Source organism: Dictyostelium discoideum (assembly GCF_000004695.1).
Source record: "Dictyostelium discoideum AX4 chromosome 5 chromosome, whole genome shotgun sequence".
Taxonomy (NCBI): Eukaryota; Evosea; class Eumycetozoa; order Dictyosteliales; family Dictyosteliaceae; genus Dictyostelium; species Dictyostelium discoideum.
In genome coordinates, this window is record NC_007091.3 from 33386 (window position 1) to 55100 (window position 21715).

General features: G+C 23.7%; 9 protein-coding genes, 1 non-coding gene and 1 pseudogene across 10 annotated transcripts in view; 3 read left to right on the top strand and 8 right to left on the bottom strand.

The window, feature by feature from the left end:
• Window positions 1-71: 71 nt before the first annotated feature.
• gemin2 (component of gems 2) lies at window positions 72-1067 on the top strand (the record flags this gene model as incomplete). Its single annotated transcript, XM_632233.1, has 1 exon — window positions 72-1067. The coding sequence occupies one exon, from the start codon at window positions 72-74 to the stop codon at window positions 1065-1067; it is 996 nt and encodes a 331-aa protein (XP_637325.1).
• Window positions 1068-1154: 87 nt separating this feature from the next.
• On the bottom strand, window positions 1155-2015 carry rcdJJ (random cDNA clone veg110; the record flags this gene model as incomplete). The annotated part of the gene is made up of 1 exon (XM_632234.1): window positions 1155-2015. The coding sequence occupies one exon, from the start codon at window positions 2013-2015 to the stop codon at window positions 1155-1157; it is 861 nt and encodes a 286-aa protein (XP_637326.1).
• Window positions 2016-2214: 199 nt separating this feature from the next.
• Window positions 2215-7264, bottom strand: DDB_G0287235 (hypothetical protein; the record flags this gene model as incomplete). Its single annotated transcript, XM_632235.1, has 9 exons — window positions 2215-2420; window positions 2519-2560; window positions 2734-3328; window positions 3857-4200; window positions 4287-4855; window positions 4955-5101; window positions 5278-5472; window positions 5586-5732; window positions 7197-7264. The coding sequence occupies 9 exons, from the start codon at window positions 7262-7264 to the stop codon at window positions 2215-2217; spliced, it is 2313 nt and encodes a 770-aa protein (XP_637327.1).
• Window positions 7265-7500: 236 nt separating this feature from the next.
• Window positions 7501-7573, top strand: tRNA-Lys-UUU-16. Its single transcript has one exon. It is a non-coding gene; the product is annotated as a tRNA-Lys (tRNA).
• An 814-nt stretch (window positions 7574-8387) lies between these two features.
• rab11B (Rab GTPase) lies at window positions 8388-9206 on the top strand (the record flags this gene model as incomplete). Its single annotated transcript, XM_632236.1, has 3 exons — window positions 8388-8427; window positions 8506-8802; window positions 8881-9206. The coding sequence occupies 3 exons, from the start codon at window positions 8388-8390 to the stop codon at window positions 9204-9206; spliced, it is 663 nt and encodes a 220-aa protein (XP_637328.1).
• Window positions 9207-9432: 226 nt separating this feature from the next.
• Window positions 9433-10423, bottom strand: DDB_G0287237 (annotated as a pseudogene; the record flags this gene model as incomplete).
• A 240-nt stretch (window positions 10424-10663) lies between these two features.
• Window positions 10664-13866, bottom strand: gcvP (glycine dehydrogenase; the record flags this gene model as incomplete). Its single annotated transcript, XM_632238.1, has 2 exons — window positions 10664-13591; window positions 13810-13866. The coding sequence occupies 2 exons, from the start codon at window positions 13864-13866 to the stop codon at window positions 10664-10666; spliced, it is 2985 nt and encodes a 994-aa protein (XP_637330.1).
• A 602-nt stretch (window positions 13867-14468) lies between these two features.
• On the bottom strand, window positions 14469-15941 carry ccbl (kynurenine-oxoglutarate transaminase; the record flags this gene model as incomplete). The annotated part of the gene is made up of 2 exons (XM_632239.1): window positions 14469-15688; window positions 15854-15941. 2 exons carry the CDS (start codon window positions 15939-15941, stop codon window positions 14469-14471), a joined length of 1308 nt encoding a protein of 435 aa, XP_637331.1.
• A 583-nt stretch (window positions 15942-16524) lies between these two features.
• On the bottom strand, window positions 16525-18365 carry DDB_G0287257 (hypothetical protein; the record flags this gene model as incomplete). Its single annotated transcript, XM_632240.1, has 4 exons — window positions 16525-17755; window positions 17843-17967; window positions 18077-18212; window positions 18345-18365. Coding segments are annotated over 4 exons (1513 nt in total), but the record flags the coding sequence as incomplete, so codon positions are not given.
• Window positions 18366-19146: 781 nt separating this feature from the next.
• DDB_G0287239 (hypothetical protein) lies at window positions 19147-20364 on the bottom strand (the record flags this gene model as incomplete). Its single annotated transcript, XM_632241.1, has 4 exons — window positions 19147-19528; window positions 19625-19867; window positions 19956-20112; window positions 20262-20364. 4 exons carry the CDS (start codon window positions 20362-20364, stop codon window positions 19147-19149), a joined length of 885 nt encoding a protein of 294 aa, XP_637333.1.
• A 1132-nt stretch (window positions 20365-21496) lies between these two features.
• cdh1 (WD40 repeat-containing protein) overlaps window positions 21497-21715 on the bottom strand; it is a gene marked incomplete at both ends in the record, with an annotated part of 2265 nt that continues 2046 nt past the window's right edge. The window contains one exon of the mRNA XM_632242.1: window positions 21497-21715. This exon is cut by the window's right edge and continues 2046 nt beyond it. Within this exon, the coding sequence (XP_637334.1) occupies window positions 21497-21715 (219 nt within the window).

Here is a 21715-nt window from a genome sequence, read left to right on the forward strand (position 1 = left end):
GATATTGTCTATGCAGGTATCTTAAACACATTTTCAAAAAAAAGAAAATAAAAAATAATCTTATCATACATATGGATGAATTTCAATCAAAGGCATTTGAAGTTGGAGAAGAGATAGAACCAGATGATAATGAACCATTAACAGGTGAAGAATATTTACAAAGGGTTAAATGGCATTCAAATCGTTGTCCTTCAGTTGTTGTTGCAGATATAGATTACAGTAAAATTAAAGTTACAATTCCTTCAAATAGTTATTTTACATTACCACCTTCAATTACAAAATGTAAAAAAGAATTATTACCAACACCAACATGGGAAAAAGAATTTTTAAATGATTTTTCAGAATTTAGACAAAAATTACAGTATATAAAATCAAATAGACCTAGTAATAATAATAATAATAATAATAATAATAATAATAATAATAATAATAATAATAATAATAATAATTTAATACCTCAACTACCACATATAAATGATAAAAGATATTGGTATATATTTTGTTTTGGTAGTAATGGTAATAATAATAATAATAATAATGATATAAAAATGAAAGATTTTAATGATAATCAAGAAGATGATGATGATGATGAAAACAATGAAGATTATGAATATAATGAAAATAAAGAAGAGGAAGAAGAAGAAGAAGAGGAAGAAGAAGAAGAAGAGGAAGTAGAAGAGGAGGAAGAGGAGGAAGAAGAAGAAGAAGAAGTGGTAGATTATTCAACTAAAAAACCAACATTAGGTAATAAACCAACAATGGATATATTATGTAGATTGGATCATGTTTTAACGGTTGCATTAGTAAATTATCATATTGAATGGTTAGAGAAAAGAGAATTTACTCAAGAGAGATCATATTGGTTATATATGCTTTTATCATTATTAGAGAAACCTATTGATCCAGATACATGTTCAAATTTACGTTCATGTATAAGAAGGTTATCAGTATTTAGATCTAAAATAACAAATTTAAATGATCCAAATCTACCATCAATTAATATCCTTTTCACAATTATAGCTAAATATTTTGATCAATTAGAACCATCTGATATTTTATATTTATAAAAATAAATAAATAAATAGATAAATAAATAAAAAAAAAAAAAAAACAAATTTAATTTATTACAAAACACTATTATTTTATTATTTTATTTAAATCTTTGAATTTGAAATATCATTATTATTATTATCAACAAAGATTTGATTTAAAGGTTTATCTTGAATACAAAATTGATTAATTATTGATTCAACATCTTCTTTAATTTCATCTAAATCAATATTATTATTATTATTTTGAGAAGTGGTGGTGGTGGCAGTGTTATTATGTTGTAATAAAGTTGTTGAGATTGAATCAATTAATTTTGATTTCTTTTCTTTTTGAGAATCTCTATTATTTACAATAACTCTTAAAGCTTCCCAATTTTCATCAAAAATTTTTGTAAAGTTTTTAGATCTTTCATAAATTTGTGAAAAATAACTTATTGCAATAATAATTACACAAACTGTAATCGTGTAATGGAATATATTTGACTTAAATTTCTCTTTTTTTAATAATCTATGACTTTCAATTCTTCTGTTATTTAAATCTTCAATTAATTTATCATATTTTTTTTCATCTTCCCTTACTCTTTTTTCAAAACCAGCAAATAATTCACCTATCAAACCTTCTTGAAGTTTAAGAACTGGACTCTTTTCATATTTAAATCCTGTCTTTTCTTCATCCATTGCAATGAATTTTTTAAATGACTCTTTATCTGATTCAACTTTATCTAAAATTTCTTGTAATGCTTTTTTATCTTCTTCAGGAACTCCTCCAAAATTTTTATTTTCATAATTATTATCGATATTATTGATATTATTATTATTATTATCGTTATTTTTATTATTACTTGAGAAAAATAATTGGTTTGATTGTTTTCTTATATATGTTGGTTTATTTAAAAATGATGTTGATGAAATCATTGATTTGATTCCATTTTTATTAATTAATTTTAATGATTTATTGAAATTCATTTTGTGATAATTGTCGGTGAAAAAAAATAAAAAATAAAAAAATAAAAAAAAATGAAAATGTAAATGACATGAAAAAATTATGAAAAAAAAAAAAAAAAATAATAAAAAAAAAAAAAAAAAAATCTAAATGTACAATAAATTTGATTTAAAAATAAAATTTAAAAACTATAGTTTTTATTATATTAAAAATTTAAAATTATTATGATTTATTTAAAGCTTTTAATTTATTACTAAAATCTTTTGATGATTTTTTCTTTTTTATTAAATATCCAACAGTAATAATTAATGCAACACCTAAAACGCTAGCAACAACAGCAACTGGTATAACATAGGATTTTCTACTTGCTTCATTATCATCATCATCACATGAGGATTTAAAATCTGATGATAAAAGAACCGAAAAATCTAAATAAATTTAATAAATAATTAATAATGAGTAAATTAGTTTTTTTTTTTTTTTTTTCAGAATAATTTATAATTAATTAATGAAAAATATCACTTACCAGGATCAATTAAACATTTATTACAATATGGTAAATTTAAACCTAATGTAATTGATTCATTTTCATATGATACAATTGAAGTTCACATTAATGTTGATCTATCATCACTCTTCATTATTGATAAGAATCTTCCATTTTGCCATTCTTTTTAATTGAAATAAAATTTAAAAAATTATCATTAACTGAATCTTTAATTTGTGTAACTTTTTCATTACAATTATTATTATTGCTATTATCTTTATCAACGATATCTGAAGTTGCAACTTGAGATTTCATTTGAATTTGTAAATTATTTAAAGTTGATAAATATGGATAATTATTAATAGATATTGATATTTTTAATGAACCTGAATCAATTGAATAGTTAAAAACTGCAAATGAATATTCTTTTGTACTATTAACTTGTTCGATAGCATAAACAATTATACATTCAGTTTCATTCAATGTTTGATTAAAAATATTTGAATTATTTTCATACATTTCCACTGCTAACCAATTTGTACTTTTAATGTCCCATTCTTTAATTGTATCACCATTAATATTTTGTTCAATAATTTTAGTAATCATAATTTCAAATATTGTTTCAGAGTTTTTAATTGTTGAAATTGCATTATTTCCAATTTCAATATTATTATTATTATTATTATTATTATTATTATTATTATTACCACTATTATTATCATCATCATGATTTAAAATAATTTTTGAAGAACAATCTAAACCTGTAAAACCTTGATTACATGAACATGACCATGTATTACATTTACCATTTCCAGAACAATTTTGATAGCATGAAATTGTTTGAATTTCCTCTTGATATTTAAATAAATTTTTACCAATCCATTCAATTCAATTTTGATTTATATAACCATTTTGAAAACCATTATTTGGTTTATTTGATAATGTACAATTAATGATTTTATCTGTTGTTGTAATATTTATACATGCTGTCATCGTTGTTGAATTAACAACACCAATTTTAATAAATAGATCATTATGAATTTTTCCAAACCAACCATAAAAACTAATTGAATTACCAATTTGTGAAACACTCGAAGAATAATGATTTGCTATTAAACAATTTTCACCAAGCCATCCTGAACTACATTTACATTCTCCAATTGATAAATCACAATATTCATTTGAAGTACAAGCTTTTGTACAATTAATTTCAAGACAAGAAGCACCACTATGTTTACTATCACAAATACATCTTTCATTTCATGAAGCAAGTACCATTAAAATTACAATATGATAATGATACAACTGGTGATAAACTTGATTTCACCACAACCAATCCGCAATTAATTTCATAAAATGTTGATGATAAAACATTACATTATATCCACCAATATCAATTGATATAGTTGATACATTATAACTGAAATATGCACCACCAATTATTACTAAATCATTTACAATTGAAATATTTTTAATTTGTGGTGGTAATGGGTTTGAACTAACTCTATAAACTCTTGAAGAAATTCTAAATGTTAAATCTATATAATAACCAAGTGGTGGTGAAGTTGAACTTGCATAATAAGAAATTGATGGAATATCCATTCTAAAATATAATCCACTTGAAGATGAACTAACATAATCATCAGAGAATCCTAAATCCTTTACAAATAAATATGTCATACCTTTTGTTGAATCATTTCTTAAATTTGGTACAATTGTTGCTAAAAAAAAAACAAAAATTATAATTAATATGTTATTTAAATATATTATTAGTAATACCATTATTATTAATATAAATAATACTTACTACATGGTGGTTGATCAGAATAAAAATCTAAATTATTAAATTTATTACCAGAGAAACCATGAGTAAAACTCATAGCATCTAATTCATCAAAACTTGAATCTGGGTTCATTAATAAATTTATAAAATAACAAGTAAAACAAGTTGGTAATTCTCCAGGTATACTATTATTTCTTAATGATAACTCTTCAACATTTTTAAAAGACATTAAATTTGGTAAACCTGAATATAGATTTGAATCTTGAAATGAAAATGTTTTCAATGTTGATGCTATTGAATTTAAATCAAATGGAATTTCACCATTGAATTGAAATGATGATCCAACCCTAGAAATATCAAAATCTTCTAAAATCTTTAAATTTTCAAGACTAATTAATGATGATGGTGTTGAAAATTTCATTAAAAATGTAATATCTCTATTAACATTATCTTTTAATTGAACTAAACTTGATGGAAATTCTATCAATGGTAAATATTTTTTTAAATCTTCTATATAAATTGTATCAACTTTATTATATGTTGAAAAGTTTGAATAAGATGAAATATCAAAATTTGAACTTGCATATGAAACTCTTTTATTTTATTTAATTTTTTTTTTTTTAAAATTTAAATAAAGTTAATCATCTTTTATATATTTTTTTCATATGAAAAAAAAAAAAAAAAAAACTTACAATCTTGATATATTAATATTTTTTAATGATGGTAAATTTGTTGATTCAAATATCCATGAAACATCTTTTTTAATTTTGAGTGGTGTAGTTAAATCATTTATATATTTCAATTGTAATGTATATCCTGGTGTATTATCATTTTGATAACTTGAAAAAATTAATTTAATTTAAATATATAAAATGAATTTATATTAATATATGTTTTAATATAATTAGTTAAAAAAATAAATAAATAAAATAAATAACTTACTATCTATCAAGAGATTTTAAATAAGAAAAATAAATGGTACTTGTAAATGTTTCATTTGGGTAAAATGATAAACTTTTTAATGTGGGACTTATTTATTCTACCACCTTTACAACGATAAACATAAAGAGTATCCACTGAGCTTGGGAGATGTTGAGATGTAAAAAAGTCATTAGAAATATAAAAGTCATATAAACTTAAACTATTTAATCCAACCATGCAGCTGAAATCACTTTGTGAGAATACATAATTATTATAAGAGGTAAATTGACTTTTTTTTTTTTTTTTTTTTTTTTTTTTTTTTTTTTTTTTTTTTCCAAAAAGATATATGTGTTAAAAATAATTTGTAAAATAAAATAGAAAATGAAATTTTAATTTACATACATTGAAGTCATATAACCAGATGAATTACAACTAAAAGGAGAACTACAAAATGCATATTTGCTTGTTGTTTGATTTAATGTAATTTTACTAATTTGGTTCGATTTTGTGGTTATATCTAAAAGGCAATCATCTATTTTGTGTAAAAATCTTAATTAATAATAATGAAATTATATATGTTTTGTTCATTATCTCTTTAAACAAAAAAAAAAATAAAATAAATAAAAAAATAAAAAAAAAATGAAGTTCAGGTGAAAATCTAAAACAAAAATATCTTTTTATTTTAATAAAAAAAATATTCGGAAATAAAAAACTTTTAAAATAAATAGAGACATTTTGACTTTTATTTTATTTTATTTGATTTTATTTTAATTTAATTTTTTTTTTTTTTTTTTTTTTTTTTTGAATTATTGTTATTTGAAACTCCCTTTGATTCTGATTTGTCTATTTTTTTTTTCAAGAGTCTTTTAAATTTTTAATTCTTATAAAAAAATTGTAATTTAAATGTCAAATGGGCACAATCGGGACATTGAGTTTAATACCTGTTCAGACTCGAGAGGTATCGTTCATTTCACTCTGCACCATCATCAATTAAGAAAGATTGTAAAATAAACTCTAATGGTGGAAAAATTATGAGAAGAAACAGCTTTAAAAAAACATCTGCGGTCTCAAAAACCCAACAAGTCAGTAGTGACTATAAATTTGCATTAAAAATTAAATCTTTTTCTTAAATTTCTCTTTAAAATAATATTAAATTATTAAATAATTATGTAATGAATATAAAAAATTTTCTTTTAGAAAATTTTTTTAACTATTTTTTGAATTGGATAACACAATTATTATTTGCTTCTCCTTGAGATGCTAAATCTCATTTTATTTGTAGTATTTTTTACAGGGTTTCTAAAAGAGGTGTTAGTTTATTTTTTTTTTTTTTTTTTTTTTTTTTTTCGAATTTTTAATTGTATTATTACTTTTGATTAAAACATCTTTTTTGTCCAAACTTTTTTTTAAATCTTTTTTTATTTTGGAGTCGGCTTCGTGATTGATGTTGATGACATATTTGAATTGTTTTTTTTTATTTGAGTTCTGTCTACAATTTCGCTTATTTTTTGTAGGTATTTGTATTGGTGGTGTTATTGGTTATTTTCATCTTATTTTCTTTCTATTTTTTTTATTTTACTTTAAAAAGTTACAAATCTTGAAATTTTTTGATTAACTTGGGTTCCCAGGTTTTTTTTTTTTTTTTTTTTTTTTTTTTTTTTTTTTTTTTAATATTATTATTTATAGAGAGTACTATCACTACTAGTTTTAGCGAGATTAAGGAGTCTAGCGACAGTATGACGGGTCTTGAACTACCCAACCCCTCATAGTATCGGTGAAACCTTAAGTCACTTTCTTGACTGACATTCGCTCTCATCTCTCGCGCCACTCACTCGCCATTCGTTTTTATATATTTTTACTTTTATCGACTTACTATGTGTGAGCGCGAAGGCCCAGAGGCATAAGCCTCCTTCCCGTTACTTGAAGTGTCTCGCCAGTGTGCCACACGTTTACTGTTGCAGTGACTGAATAACCAACGGCTTCGCTTAAGCCTTATCGAGGTGTCCTGTTGACCGTTTGTGCCGTCGAATGGTTTTGCAAACTACCTCCCCAGATTCGATGATAGTATTGTAATCACTCATTTCGGAGTTTTTAGTTGCTATGCTTATTGGTCTGGTTATACATGTCCGAGGAGATTTTTTTGCTTTAAACCATCAATATAAGCAGTTTTTATTACTTCCTACTATTGACCTAGGTCTTATATGTTTTTATGAGCCAACAGGTTATCTTACCGTTGTACCCTTGGGACATAAGTCTATCTCTTGTCTGCTATTATTTTTAATTTAAGCTTGTATTAAAATTAAATTTACCAAAAAATGCCCAGATAGCTCAGTCGGTAGAGCGCAAGGCTTTTAACCTTGTGGTCGGGGGTTCGAGCCCCCCTTTGGGCGAAATTTTCTAAATGTACCCATTAGATCATAGGTTCGAATCCTAATTAAATGGAAATTCATTACCTAATATTTCTGAAAAACTTGCACCACTAATAAAATACTCTTATTGAAATGATAAAGAATTACCTATTTTTTAATTTTGTAATTGATTCTGTATTTGTTGAGTTTTATATGCGAGTTGTTACCATTTCGTGTATTTTTAAAATACTCTCTCAAAAGACCCAAACAACTTCAAAGATCCAAACGTTTTCCTCAATCAAATTATTAATTTAAGAAACTTAACATGCAAAGTCTATTGCATTCCGAAATCAGTACTCCCAAACCTAGTCTCTTTCGACCAATTTATTTAAATAATTCTCAAAAAAAAAAAAAAAAAATTTCTAAATAAAACTATTAATTATTGTTTATTCCCTTTAAAGGATAAACTTTAATTAATCAATATAAAAAAAAAAAAAAAAAAAAATTTTAAAATCTAATAATATTTGATGGTAATATTGATTTTTATCTTCGTTTTTTACGAAATTTTTTATTAAACATATCTGTTTCAAATTTATATTATTAAATAAATAACATGTTGGTCATTCTTTATGTGTCAACTAGATACTTCACTTTTTTATTTTTTAACGTGGCAGTTATGAAATTTTTATTTAATTCAAAAATAAAAAATATCAAAAAAGATATTTTTTTTAAAAGTTTCAAATAACTGCCACGTTAAAAAATAAAAAAGTGACATAAAACATGATTGTAATTATAAATAATAAATTAATTAAAAAAAAAAAATTAGTATCAAAATAAAATAAAATAAATATATATAATGGTACTAAAAACAATAGAATATGATTATTTGTGTAAAAGTAAATACATTTTAATACTTAAATTGATTTTTTTATGTTATTATTATCACTATTAATAAAATATATTTAAAAATAAAGTTGTTGTTATTGGAGATTCAGGAGTAGGAAAATCAAATCTATTATCAAGATATAATAAAAATGAATTTAGTGTCGGAAAATTATCAACAATAGGTGTTGAATTCTCAACCAAAACATTAAAAATTGATAATAAATTAATAAAACTTCAACTTTGGGATACTGCAGGTCAAGAAAAATATAATTCTATAACGGAATCATATTATAAAGGAGCTATTGGGGCTTTAATTGTTTATAATATTGCTGATAGAAATTCATTTAATAACCTTGAAAAATGGTTAAAAAAATTTAGAGAAAATGGTAAATAATTTTATAAAATAAAATTATGAATTATTATCATAAATATTAATATTAATATTTAATCAAAATTATAAAAAGCACATCAAGATTATGGAATAATGTTGGTAGGTAATAAAAGTGATTTAAAAGAATATCGTGAAGTTTCAACATTAGAAGGTAAACAATTTGCTGAAAAACATTATATGCAATTTATTGAAACATCTGCATTAGATTCAAATAATGTTGAAACTGCATTTAATAATTTATTTAATTTTATTTATTATAGTTTATTTAAAAATAAAACTATGACTTTGGATATTAATAATAATGGTAATAATAACAGCAATATAATGGTTGGTGATTGTGAACCAATTCAATTTGATCAACGATATACAATTAATAAACCAGTATATGATTGTTGTTAAAAAAAAAAAAAATTTTAATAGAATGGTATTCTATTTTTATTTTATTTATTTGTATTTTATTTACTTTGTTTTATTTCTAGATCAGTGTCATTAATTATTGTGTCAAATATACCTACTATATCGATATATAATTCCAATTTTTTATTTTTATTAAGTCTAATTAAGGAGTAGAATAAATGACCATTCCAAATTCTTAATAAATAGTTTACCTTTGAATCTAATGATTCTAAACCAAAATCTTTAATAGAAATTGAAAAATTACACATACCAATTTTTTCAAACATTGTTGGCCGAAATCAAACCCAAAAGTATTTTTTAATAATTCTGTTGGGACTGGGATTTGAATAACTTTGAAAATAAATTTTCTTAAATCATTTTTAGTATAAAATTTACCTAATAATCCCAACCATTTACAGTTATTTGGTTTATCTTTTTCTAAAATTTCGATTAGTTCACCATACCCTTGTTTTAATAAATCACCTCTTTCTTTAAAAAAGTTATCTATTATAACCCCAATGTAATATGTATTGCCTCCAAATCCATCATCAGGTATAATCCTCCAATTTGAAAAAAATGTAGTTTTATCTTTTTCAAGGCTTAATGATGACATACCATAATCAATTATATACAATTGCTTTGTTTTTATATCTATCATCATATTTTCACTATGCAGATCACCATGTTGAATAAACACCAAATTTTTTATCCAATTGTATTTAAATAATTGTTTAATAATATTTTTTTTCTCCTCATCAAATGATGGATCTGTTTTTCTTGATTCATCTCTGTAATATTCGCTAACAAATTCACCCTCTATTTTTTGAATTAGCAATAACATTCTATTAATATCTTTATGACAATCAACTTCGAATACAATTCCATATATTTTTGGTGTACATTCATCAACACTGTGCATAATATAATGATATAATAATTCTTTTGTTACACAATCAATATATTCTTGACCAAAAGCTCCTAATAATTCTTTTGCAACATAATTGTTTTTCTATTTTATCCCCATAATAGATAACATTATAAACAACACCAAATTGGCCACTTCCAATAACATTGTCACCTGCACCTTTATAAGGTATCGTTCCACAAAAATCATTAATGTAGAAATCATTTAAAAACTCTTTGGGAATTGAAAAATGGAGTTTTTTCGAATAATCTTTAAGTTTATTATTGAAAGAGTCTTGGAATTCTTTTATTTTCATTTGTATTTATTTTTTGACCAATTGTCAATTTAAAATTTAAAAAAAAAATTTTAAAAAAAATTCAAATCTTATTTTTTTTTTTTTTTTTTTTCCAAGATGTAATTTTTCTCAATTTTTTTTTTTAAAAAATAGGATTATAAGTTTAATATTTATTAAAATCTAAAAATAATTATGATCTTTTAGAAAGTTAATAACTTTTTTTTTTTTTTTAATTTTATTTATTTAATTTTTTATTTTATTTTATTGATAATCAGAAAGTGGTGGGCAAGAACAAACTAAATTTTTATCACCATGAACGTTATCAATTCTACCAACGGTTGGCCAGAATTTTGAGGCAACAGTTGCAGGAGTTGGGAAAGCAGCTTTAGAACGAGAGTATGGATAATTCCAATTATCAGCGACAATAACTTTTTCAGTGTGTGGAGAATTAACGAGAACATTATTTTTTCTGTCGGCTTTACCAGTTTCAATCTCTCTAATTTCCTCACGAATTAAAATGAGAGCATCACAAAGACGATCCAATTCATATTTTGATTCAGATTCGGTTGGTTCAATCATAAGAGTATTTGGTACTGGCCAAGACATGGTTGGACCATGGAAATTCATATCTTGAAGACGTTTAGCTACATCTTCAGCTTCGATACCAGCAGATTCCTTAAACATTCTAAGATCAATAATGAATTCATGAGCTACCAAACCATGGGAACCAGTGTAAAGAATTTTATAGTGATCCTTTAATCTACTTGCCATATAGTTTGCATTGAGAATGGCGACTTGGGTTGCTTTTTTCAAACCTTGACCACCCATTAATTTCAAGTAAACATAAGTGATTGGAAGGATTGAACTTGAACCCCATGGACCAGCAGAAACTGCACTCATTGCACGTTCACCACCTACACCCTTTACAACGGAATGACCTGGAAGGAATGGAGCGAGATGGGATTTAACGCAAATTGGACCCATACCTGGACCACCACCACCATGTGGAATACAAAAAGTTTTATGAAGATTTAAATGACAAACATCGGCACCAATATCACCTGGACGACAAAGACCAACTTGAGCGTTCATATTTGCACCATCCATATAGACTTGACCACCATTGGCATGAATGATATCACAAATATCATTGGCACCCTCTTCAAATACACCATGAGTGGATGGATAAGTGATCATAAGAGCAGCCAATGTATCTTTATGTTTTTCAGCTTTAGCTTTAAGATCGGCAACATCGATATTACCATTGGTATCACAATCTACAACAACAACTTTCATACCAACCATTGCAGCACTTGCTGGATTAGTACCATGAGCAGAGACTGGAATGAGACAAACATTTCTTTGACTTTGACCAATTGAAGTTAAATAAGAACGAATTACCATTAAACCAGCATATTCACCTTGTGAACCAGCATTTGGTTGTAAAGAACAACCATCGAAACCAGTGACTTCACATAACATATTTGAGATTGATTCAAACATTTCCTTATAACCAAGTGATTGATTAGCTGGTACAAATGGATGAATTGAATTAAATTCTGGCCATGAAACTGGATACATTTCAGTGGTAGCATTTAATTTCATTGTACAACTACCCAATGGAATCATTGCTGTGGTTAAACCTAAATCCTTCTTTTGAAGTTTATGAATATAACGAAGAAGTTCATGTTCTGAATGATATCTATTAAAGATTGGATGAGTAAGGAATGGTGTTTGACGAGCAAATTCTTCTGAAATAACAGAGATTGTAGAGGTTTCTTTTTCCAATTGTTCTGGTGATGATAAACCCAATGGTTTTGATGCGTGAGCTGAAAATCCATTCAATAATGCACTGATATCAGCAGAGGTAACAGTTTCATCCAATGAGATTGAAATTGATTTACTACAATATTGACGAACATTAATTTGACGTGATTCCAATTCTTTAATCATCATATCGGTCTTATCACCAGTGATAATTAAAACTGTATCAAAGAATGGACGATCCAAAACTGTATAACCCAATCTTTTAATACCTTCAGCGAGGATGATAGCTTTTCTATGAACTGCATTGGCAATATCTTTAATACCTTGTTGACCATGATAAACTGCATACATTGCAGACATATTAGCCAAGAGTGCTTGAGAGGTACAAATGTTTGATGTTGCTTTTTCACGACGAATATGTTGTTCACGAGTTTGTAATGCCATACGGAATGCTGAATTACCTTGTTTATCTTTACTTACACCAATGATTCTACCTGGAAGTAAACGAGCATACTTATCTTTAGTTGAAAAGAAAGCAGCATGTGGACCACCAAAACCTAATGGTACACCAAATCTTTGACTATTACCCAAGGCAATATCAGCTCCCCATTCACCTGGTGGTTTCAATAATGCCAATGAGAGTAAATCAGTGGCAGCTACAACCAATGCATTGGCTTGATGAGCACGATCTGCCATCTCCTTATAATCGGTAATGACACCATTGCTTGATGGATATTGAACGATACAACCAACTACATCCTCTGTGAATTTGAAATCCTTTGAATCGACTACTTCAATACGAATACCCTTTGGTTCTGCTCTAGTTTTAATGGTATCAATTGTTTGTGGATGACAATATTTATCGACCAAGAAAGCAAATGGTCCTTTACTCTTTGAAATGTTTACACACATTTGCATTGCCTCTGCAGCAGCGGTTGCTTCATCCAATAATGATGCATTTGACATTGGTAAACCTGTAAACTCTGATACCATAGTTTGGAAATTCAATAAACTCTCCAAACGACCTTGACTAATCTCTGCTTGATATGGTGTGTATGGTGTATACCAACCTGGATTCTCTAAAATGTTACGTTGAATTACATGTGGTGTAATTGTTCCATAATAACCCATGCCAATGAATGATCTATAAACTTTATTCTTTTCTGCAATCTTTTTTAAATCCTTTAATAATTGATTCTCACCAATAACTTTATTCTCTTCAATATTTAATTCTCTATTTAATCTAATATCCTTTGGAATTGTATATTCGATCAATTGTTCTAAACTATTTGGATTCTTTTTTGAAAGTTTTGATGTATTAATACTTTTTAACATTTCATTAATTTCATTTTCATTTGGTCCAATATGTCTTTTTGGAAATGTATCTAATGCTTGAAATATTGATTGTTTTGTTGAATAATTCTAAAAAAAAAAAAAAAAAATTAAAAAAAAAAAAAAAAAATAATAAAAAAATATTATATTTAAAAAAAAAAAAGAAATAATAATAATATAAATATTTATTTTATTTTTTTTTAAGTTCTTGGATAATAATGATGGGTAAATGGGTGAAAAATGGGGGTTATTTTTTTTTTTTTTTTTTTTTTTTTTTTTTTTTTTTAAAAAAAAATTTGCAAACATACTCTAATTAAATTAGATTTTAATTTATTTATTCCATTATTACGTAATAATTTTAACATTTTTATTTTATTATTTAAATTTATTATTTAAAATAAATATTACAACAATCCAACAACAAAAATAGTTTTAATAAAATAAATAAATAAAATAATATTATCGAACAACAAAATAAGTGAACGAGTTAAAAAAAAAAAAAAAAAAAAAAAAATGAAATTATTTAAAAATATCAAAAAAAAAAAAAAAAAAATTAAAAAAAAAAAAATTAAAAAAAAAACTAAAAGTGAAAAAATGTTAAACCAATCGATGATGACTGTATGCATGAATTCAAAACAAAAAAAAAAAAAAAAAAAAAAAAACTTTTCGTTTTTCCATCCAAAATTACCGAAATAGATAAAGCCCAAAAAAAAAAAAATAAAATAAAATAAAAAAATAATGTTTAATCTTAAAAAAATAAAACTAAATCTCTAAATTTCTCTTTCTTTTTTTTTTTTTTTTTTATTAAAATAAATAAATAAATAAATAAATAAAAAATAATAAAAAAAAAGAAACAATGGTTTTATTTATCCAATTATAAATTTATAATAAATTTTTATTATAATTTATTATTATTTATTATTATTTATTTATTTATTTATTATTATTTATTATGATTTATTATGATTTATTTTTTTAATTTTAATAAATTATCATGAGCTTTTTGCAAAGTTAAATCATCTTTACAAAAAGTGAAACGTACGAAATTTTCGGGTATTTTTTGATGATCATCACAATAGAAAGCAGAAGGTGGAATTGTAGTTACACCATATTCAGTTGTTAAATAACGAGCTATATTCCAATCACGTAAATGTAAACCCATACCAGTGATTGAGGTATCTTTACCTTGATCACCTTGTAAGTGTATACTTGAAGTATCACCCATGATAAAGTAAGTACCTTGTGGGATGACAGGATCTAAACCTGCTTGGGTGAGTGAATTTAAGAGAGTATCTCTTTTATTTTGATACATTGTTGCCAATTCTTTAAAGTAGTCTTTTATATTTGGTTGCTCCAAAGCTATGGCTACAGCTTCTTGAGTTGGTGTTGGTACACTGAATGGCACATATTGATGAGTGTTTGCAATTGCTCCAATGATATTGGAAGGACCGATACACCAACCTACTTTCCAACCAGTGATTGAAAATGTTTTACCAGCTGAACCAATTGTGATTGTTCTTTCCCACATACCAGGTAATGTTGCGAATCTATGATGTTCTTCACCATCGAATGTCATCCATTCATATACTTCATCACTGATGACAGTTGTATTTGGACCATGTTTAGCAACGACATCAGCAATCTCTTGTAACTCTTCTTTACTATAAACTTTACCAACTGGATTATGAGGATTGTTTAAAATGATTAATTTGGTTTTATCTGTGAATGCTGCTGCCAATTCTTCCTTATTAATTTTCCAATGTTTTGATGATCTTTTTTTATCTGAACTACCAGCTTGAGACGACTCCTCCTCTTTTAATGTTACAAATTTTGGTATACCACCTGCCATTAAAATTGGTCCAATATAGATATCAAAGAATGGTTCAATTAAAATAACTTCATCACCTTCATTAACAATCGATGAAATCGCTGCAAATAATGATTCAGATGCTCCTACTCCAACCATAATCTCTGTCATTGCATTCAATTCTCTACCAAAGTATGGTGAATATACTGATGATAATGCTTTAACCAATCTAATATGTCCTGGTGAACGTGTATATTGATTAAATCCACCAACTTCAATTGTTTTTATCATTGCATCTTTTACAAATTTTGGTGGTTCAAAATTTGGAAATCCTTGTCCTAAATTAACTGCATTATATTTAATTGCTAATGGTGAAAATTCTATTTTTATATAATTAAATTAATAAATAAATTAATAAATAAATTAAAATAAATAAATAAAATAAATAAATAAATTATTAGTATTATTATTTTTTTTTTTTTTTTTTTTTTTTTTATAATTATTATTATTATTTATAATTTTTTTTATTATTATTAAATTCATACCCAACCACACTGATGGTCCAAAAGAACTTGTTTGTTTACTTGGTTTAAAAGTATAAGTCATTAATCTTTTTACTGTGTTTCTTAACATTTGAAAAAATAAAAAAAAATAAAAAAATATGAAAAATATTTTTTACACGATAAAACTTTTTTAAAAAAAAAAAAAAAAAATAAAAAAAAAAAAAATTTTAATTACCAAAGGAGTTTTAAGAACCAACGCCAAAAATAAAAAAAAAAAAAATGAAAATAATTAAAAAGTCAAATAAAAAAAAAAAAAATATCTTTTTTTTATTTAGAACAAAATAAAAGAATAAAAATTTTCTTTAAACAATTCAATTTTTCTTTTTTATTTTTTTGTATTTTTTTTTATTATTTGGAAATTAGTTGTGGTAAAGTATAATACAAATTAAAAAAAAACATTACATTTTACCACCATTTAAATTTTATTTGGCAGATAAATATTAAAAATAATCTTTTGGATATTTATTTATGATGACATAAATATATATATATTTTTTTTTTTTAATTTTTTAATTTTTTTTTATTTTTTTTTAATTTTTTTTTTAAAAAAACTAAATCTTAAGTTTTTTTTCTTTTATAAATTAAATCTTAAGCTTTTTTTTTTTTTTTTTTTTTTTTTTTTTTTTTTTTTTTTTTTTTTTTTTTTTTTTGATTTAAAAACCCTTGAGAGTTGATGGCATTTGTTGCACCTTGTTGTACAGCAGGATTTCTAGCAGCATTCATAGCACCTTGTTGTACAGCAGGATTTCTTGCAGCATTTAATGCAAAACCACCCATTTGATTCATTTGTTGTTGTGATGGTTGTGGTACGCCACCTGCTGGTTTTGGTACTGGATAGGTTGGACCTTGTTTAAATGTTGATGATACTGGACGAGGTGGTGCTTGCTGTTGTTGTTGTTGTTGTGGTGGTGCATATTGTTGTGGTGGTTGGTATTGTTGTGGTGGTGCATATTGTTGTGGTGGTTGATATTGTTGTGGGGCAGCACCACCTGGTGGTTTACCAAATGGAGAAGGTATACCACCAACAGGTCTTGGTGGTGCCTGTTGTTGTTGTGGAGTTGGAGCAGCACCACCACCATATTGTTGTGGAGTTGGATACATTGATTTAGCACCTGGTGGTGGAGCAGGTCGAGATGGTACTTGTTGTTGATTTGGTGGTGATGGTTGACGAAGTGGTTGTGGTGGTCTATATTGTTGTTGTGGTGGTTGTTGTTGTTCATATTCCCCATATTGTTGTTGTTGTGGTGGTGATGGTTGTTGATATTGATTTGGTTGTTGGTAACTTCCAACTTGTTGTGGTTGTGGTTGATATGGTTGTGGAGCTGAAGAAACTGGACGTGGTGGTGGAGCGCCATTTGATTGAGGTGGTGATGGTCTTTGAACATTATTAGTAACATTATTATTTAAACCTCCACTACTACCACTACTTGGATTACTTGATACAGGAGAATCATCTATAGATGGAATAGTTGTAGATTGACCTAAAAATTCAATTACTGGATTATAATATGGTGGAGTTTGTTGAATGAAATGAGAATTTTGATCATGACTTGATGAGATTGTTGAGAATAAACCACTTAATGATAAAAGAATATTTTGAAGTGGCCATTCAAAGTAATCAATCTTATCCTCAAAGAATTGAGATATATCAGATAATGCCTTTTGATTGGCAATTATAAATGATTCTCTCTTTGCATTGTAATTGTTTTGTTCTTGTTGTAATTTATGAATTTCTTTTGATGGTTTCTCTTTTAATGATTTTATCTTTGATGCACTCTTATCAACTTCTTCCAATAATTTATCTCTATCAGAAATTGCATCTTTAATAAATTTAGATCTTGCTAAATATTGTTGAATATAATCATAATTTGCTTTTTGACTTTGCTATTTATATATTTTGATAAAAAAAATAATTAATTATTAAATTTTAAAAATAAAAATAAAAATAAAAATAAAAATAAAATTACATACAGTCCATTCATTAAAACTTGCTTCTATAGTTTTATTTACTTCAGTTGTATATTGAGTAAGTGGATGTGAAGATGGGAAATATTTTTGAACATTCTTATTCAAACTACTTGGATGAATAAAGGTTTCTATATAAAATTTTTAATTTTTTTAATTTTTTTTTTATTAAATAATTTAATTTAATGATAAATAATTAAAAATATTATTTATATTAATGACAGTAAAAATAATAATTACTTTGTAAATTTTTATCATGTTTTAATAAAGATTCATAGGTTTTAGTAATAGTTTCATTGAGTGTTGTATATTCTTTTCTTGCTGTTTCAAAGTTTAAATCAACTGAGCTTGGACCAGAGCTTACTAATCCTTTTAGCTAAAAATTTTTTTTTTTTTTATTAATTAAAAAATAAGAATTAGAAAAAAAATAAGAATTAAAAAAATTTAGATTAAATTTAATCTAAATTTTTTTTTTTTTTTTTTTTTTTTTTCAATATGAAAAACTTACTTTTGCTCCAAAAGATTTCATATTTTTAAGTTTTCTAGTTTTATATAATTAATAATAGTTTTTTTAAAATGAATAAATAAATAAATAAATAAATAAATAAATAAATTGAATCTAAAAGTTTTTGATGTATAAGAAAGAAAAAAAAAAAAAAATTAGTTGTAAATTAATAAATAAACAAAAAAAAAAAAATTTATAAAAAATAAAAAATTTAAAAAAAAAAAAAAACAAAATAAAATAATATTTTATTGTTTAAATTAAAATTAATTTTGAACAATTCAAAAAAAAAAAAAAAAAAGCCAATTAGGGATAGGGGTAGTGTGTTTATTAAATTTTAATAAAAATAAGGAAAATTACCACTATCAACAAATTTAAAATGAAAAAAAAAAAAAAAAAGAAAAAAAAAAAAGAAAAAAAAAAAAGAAAAAAAAAAAAAAAAAAAAAAAAAAAAGAAAAAAATTAAAAAAATTTAAAATAAAAACTCATGGTTTCAAAAAATTCATTTTTTTAATAATCAAAAAAAATATTATCACTTCTTTTTTTATAATAAAACAAAAAATCGGAACGTTCAGATTCCAAAATGTATTTCGAATGAAATCCAATAAAAATGATTGATTTTACTCTTTCTAAGTATTGTTTTTTTTTTTTTATTTTTTTTTATTTTATTTTTATTTTATTTTTATTTTTTTCCTTTTTTGTTTAAAAAAACAATTTGTTTTTTTTTTTTTTTTTTTACTTTTTTTTTTTTTTTAGTATATTTATTAATATTTTCAACACAAAATCCCATTTTATTCATAATAAATTATTATTTATTAATATTTGAAATTTGAGAATTTGAATATTTAGCAATTAAATAATTGGAAGTTTCAGTTAATCTTGAATTTTCGGTTACTTCAGAATATTGATGACCACCAAAAACAATATTTCCAGCTTTATATGTCATTTCATTGATGATAAAAAGTAAAAGACTGATTGGAATGATTTCAAAGAAAAGATAATATACTAAATCCTTATACCAAAAACCCAATTTCAAAAATATTGTCAAACATGTCATTATGGCCCTAATTAAAAAACATAAAAATGAAAAAAATATAATTCCATTACTTCTCTTTTTAAGTTGTACAGATTCTTGTGTTTTAACTGCATCTGCAAATTTATCATCATAATGTTCATAATAAGTTTTAAATCTAAAATAAAAAAAGAATAAAAACGTTTGTATTAATTTTTAGATTTACTTTTTTTAAATCCATAAAAAAAAAAAAAAAAAAAAAAAAAAAACTTACAAAAATACAAAGAAAGTAACAGCAGTAATAAAATAAATAAAAGCTGCAATGAATTGTATGATCATTTGAAAAACTGAAGTTGGTTGATCAACTGATGCTGTTTCATATGGAAATAATACAAAATCCAAAATGAATAAAATTGCCAGTATTAAATAAATAACAACATTTGCAATAATGACAACTGTTTTTAATTTTTGCATATCTACTGCTTTAACTACTAATGTTCCTTGAAAAATTTGAATTCTTAAAAAAAAAAAAAAAAAAAAAAAAAAGATTAATAATTAAATTTTAAATAATAAATAATAATAATTTTAAAATTATTGATACAAACGATAAAAGTAAAGCCATTGAAAAAAAGGTTAAATAAAAAAAACTAGGTAATTCATTTGTTAGAAACAATAGATTACCATCAATTTCTTTAACTTTTTCTTCATTTATTATAAAAAGTGAAAATGATACCGCCCTTAATAATGACGCTATAAGTAAAACTATATGAAAAGATATTATAAAAATATTTTTTTTGGCTTTATATATTTATTTATTTTATTTGTGTATGGATAAATTAAAAATTTTTAGTATAAAAAAAAAAAAAAAAAAAAAAAATTAGATTGTTGGTTATGGAAATAAAACTACATACTCGTTGATCTTATAAAACTTATTATTGATAAAATAGCTAATATTGTATATAAAGAAATTAATGCTATATGTGAATAATCATAATATGCATTTGTTATTGCCATTTCTATAGCATAATCTATCTATTATACAATTATCTTTTTATATTATTTTATTTTATTTTATATTTTATTTTATTTTTTTATTTTTTATTTTTTTTAATTATCTCTTTAATTTTATTTAATTTTATTTTTATTATTTTTCTTTTTTTCCAAATCTGATTTAGCTATTTCTTTTTTTTTACTTTTTTTCTTTTTTTTTATTTGAATCTAAAATTATGTTGTTATTTTTCAGGGTTTTTTTTTTTTTTTTTTTTTTTTCTTTTTACTTTTTTTTTTTTTTTCTTTTTACTTTTTTTTTTTTTTTTTTTTTTATTTGAAACTAAAATGTTTCAAAAAATTTTTTTTTTTTTAATAATATAATAATTTAATAATATAATAATAAAAACAATACCAATAAAAAAATAAAAATAAAAATAAAAATAATTAAAATAATAATAATAATAGAATATTATTTTTCTATACAAAATTATATACACACAACCACACAAATATATAGTACTATGATTATTGTTGTAGATTAAAATACTGATACAATATTATTATTATTTGTATTTTGGCAAGATGATTGAAAAAATAAAAATGAAAATAAAATAATAATTAAAAATAACAAAAATAAAAAATAAAAAATTATTATAATTAAAGCGTGGTTATATTTAACCTATTTTTATTATATATGTGAAAAATTCAATATTGAAAAAAAAAAAAAAAAAAAAAAAAAAAAAAAAAAAAAAAAAAATTAAATTAAACCAAATTAAAAAAAAAAATTCACCAAATTTTTAAAAAAAAAAAAAAAAAAAAAAACCGGTTTCCTAATTTGGTTTGGGTTTGGACCAAACCCTAAAAAATTAATATATCTTTTTATCAAATAATTTTATCACCTTTAAATTTAAAAAAAAAATTAAAAAAAAATTAAAAATAGAAAATGGAAATAAATAATAGGATAAATAGATAAATTAATAATACAATTTCTCATTAATATATATATATATATTTTTAAAAATGAATACCAATAGAAACAAAAAAAAAAGTACACAAAATAAAAAATATTACTTTGGTTTTAAATTTATTTTTATTTATCAAAATGTAAAGCTGATGTTATTTTATAATTTTTTTTTTTATTTTTTATTTTTTCTTTTTATCTTATATCTAGACCTTTTTTATTATAAAATGAATCGAGATTTGAAGAAAAAGAAGACTCTTTATTTGAAGGAAATAAATTCCAAAATCTTAAACTATTATCACCAGCTCCAGTACAAACGGTTTGACCATCAGGAGAAACCGCCAAATAAAGGACTCTCATTGTATGGCCAGTTAAAGTGGTAACGGGTGTCATTGTGGGATAGTTCCAAACAGT